We start from the raw sequence: 2,500 nt of genomic DNA, 5'->3' as shown, positions 1-2,500 counted from the left end.
CACACACCACACACACACACAACACACACACACACACTCACACACCACACACACACACACACACACACACACACCACACACACACACACACACACACACACACACACACACACACACACACACACACACTCACACACTCACACACACACACACACACACACACACACACACACACACACACACACACACACACACACACACACACACACACACACACACACACACACACACACAAGCCAGTGTGCGAATGCGTTGACATCTGATAAGACCATCGTGGGTGGGTGTGGGGTCGGGGGGGGGGGGCGGGTCAGTTCCTCGCTTGACCTTCAGTTTCGCGTCTTCTTCGCGAACCGTTTGTGATCTCCATCTCCTGTTAATCGACTGTTCGCTTCTTCTTTCTTCCATGGTTTAATGTTTTTTTCTTTTTTTTTCATTGCTTCAATCATTTTGTAACTTCTGCTTTTATTATTATGAGGATAATGGGAATGATAACAGATGATGAGGATAAGAATGATTATGAACACTTTTGTATTCCTGTTGTTATTATTTTTGTTATTATCATTCTGTGGTAGGTATTACAAACACGATTGCTTTTTGTTATTTTATTAGTGACATAATGTTAATAATGACTGATATCATTGCCACTATTAAGAGGAATATCATTATCTCAACCGCCTTCCCTCCGCCATTCATCCTTCTTCTGTCACTCATATTCCCCCATTATCCGCTCTACTCTCTCTCCCTCATTCTTTGCGCAATAATCTCATGGTCGTCTTGAATTCCAACATTATCTACACAGGTCTGGGTGTCCTGCCCTCCCCCCCACCCCTGTTACGTACACGTACATGTAATGTATTGTGTATTATGGTGTTTATGAGTCTTCAAAACTTCCTGAGTATGAGTTGAAAGGCTTACATATTCTTCTGTGTACGTGTGTGGGACTTTCTTAGAGTGTTTTGTGGTGCTCAGCGTCTGTATATATATCCCGATTAGTTCATTCATAATTTCTCACAGTTCATACTTTTTTTCCAAACCTAAACAGGCACCCTCTCACCCCCCTTCCCCTCTACCCCCACCTCTACCTCCACACATGAACGTGAAATCAACATGTAAACGCATGACCACACGCTCGCCTGTGCGTATCAGAGCTCAGTTGCGTACACAAATAGTCAGGCGCACACATACCGTGATATGTTGATGACGAGTTACGCACACTTTGCCAGTGGTAACACATGTGACGCTTTTTAACTCAGTGGCGCGTATCTGGTAACACTGCTGCTTGTCTTTCGGAATGTTGTGGATCATCTCGGGATTTGAGCCTTAGTGGTATTGCTGGGATGAATTTGTTTGTGATGTCATTATGGGTTCGGTTACTGTTAATGTTATCACTGTTGTTGTTACCATTATTCGCTCATGGGTATATTCGTTTATAATCATTTTTGCTACGAGGTACTATCGCCTTTTTGAATGTCATCACTGATATTATTTTTTTTTTATCCCGCCTACTTCACAGCATCACATTTCAACCCAAGTAGAAAACGACCCGAATAAAAAACGCCTAATCTCCGTCTGGAAACGAAATTCATATGGAATTCCTTCCAGCTGAAACCGAACCAATATCGAGTCCGTCGAAGCGAAAGCGAAATCATGCCGCGGACTTATTCCCACGGTGTAAGTAGGCTACAATGATTAATATAACGTCTAATTTACAGATGAGATAACCACAGAAGGCGCTGTGGGATACGGACGCAGATCACTTCTTAATCTAGACGACTCGGCGAAAAGTGTCGAGTTTGTTGACGTTTCTGTTTATGTTTTGTTGGCGATTTTAATTCGGAGAAAGTGGTTTGTGACTTGACAACTCGATGAACGAGAAGAGGAAAGAAGTGGTGTAATGATGTGATAAGTGTGTGTACTTGAAGGAAAAGGATAAGATTAAAACAAAGGAGAAGTAAGTGAGGAGAGGACGAAGTGTGGAGAACGAAATACATACTAGTGCATAATTTGTGAATTGAAACACGAAAAAGAAACAACCATGGAGAAGACGCTAATTTGACAGAAAAAAAATTATTAACGTGAAATGATAGAAGACGCGCAATAATGCCAATGAAGGACAAATAGCTGTCGGAAGAGAGCCAAAGCAACAGCCATTAAATGCGCCAGTGACAGTGTGATCGTTGCAACAGAGCGGAAGACGAGCCTTACGCACAGCGACACAAGGCCTAAAATGACCATCACGCCGTTATAGGCAGAGCCAGAGGAGTTCGAAGTGATGTCTGGTGTCAGTTTACGCCGATGGAAGCGCCCTCTTGGTGGCATTGTTGTCAGCAGTGCCAACAGCAGGAGCAACGGCAGGATGGGGGGGCCGCTGCACTGCCTGCTGCAGCGCCTCCCGCTCGTGGTCCTCCTGCTGGGCGCCCTGCCTGCTGCGCTCGCCGAAGGTCAGTCTATCGCATTTTTTATTCTGTTTCGTTATAATAATTGTTATCATTTATTGCAT

General features: G+C 44.0%; 1 protein-coding gene across 1 annotated transcript in view; it reads left to right on the top strand.

The window, feature by feature from the left end:
- LOC119583741 overlaps positions 1-2,500 on the top strand; it is a 116,680-nt gene that overhangs the window by 10,954 nt on the left and 103,226 nt on the right. The window contains exon 2 of the mRNA XM_037932399.1: positions 1,713-2,441. Within this exon, the coding sequence (XP_037788327.1) occupies positions 2,273-2,441 (169 nt within the window). The 5' untranslated portion in view covers positions 1,713-2,272. The remainder of the gene's footprint in view (positions 1-1,712; positions 2,442-2,500) is intronic.

Source organism: Penaeus monodon, chromosome 17 (assembly GCF_015228065.2).
Source record: "Penaeus monodon isolate SGIC_2016 chromosome 17, NSTDA_Pmon_1, whole genome shotgun sequence".
NCBI lineage: Eukaryota > Metazoa > Arthropoda > Malacostraca > Decapoda > Penaeidae > Penaeus > Penaeus monodon.
The sequence above is the reverse complement of the archived record's forward strand: the minus strand, read 5'-3'. Positions and strand labels throughout refer to the sequence as shown.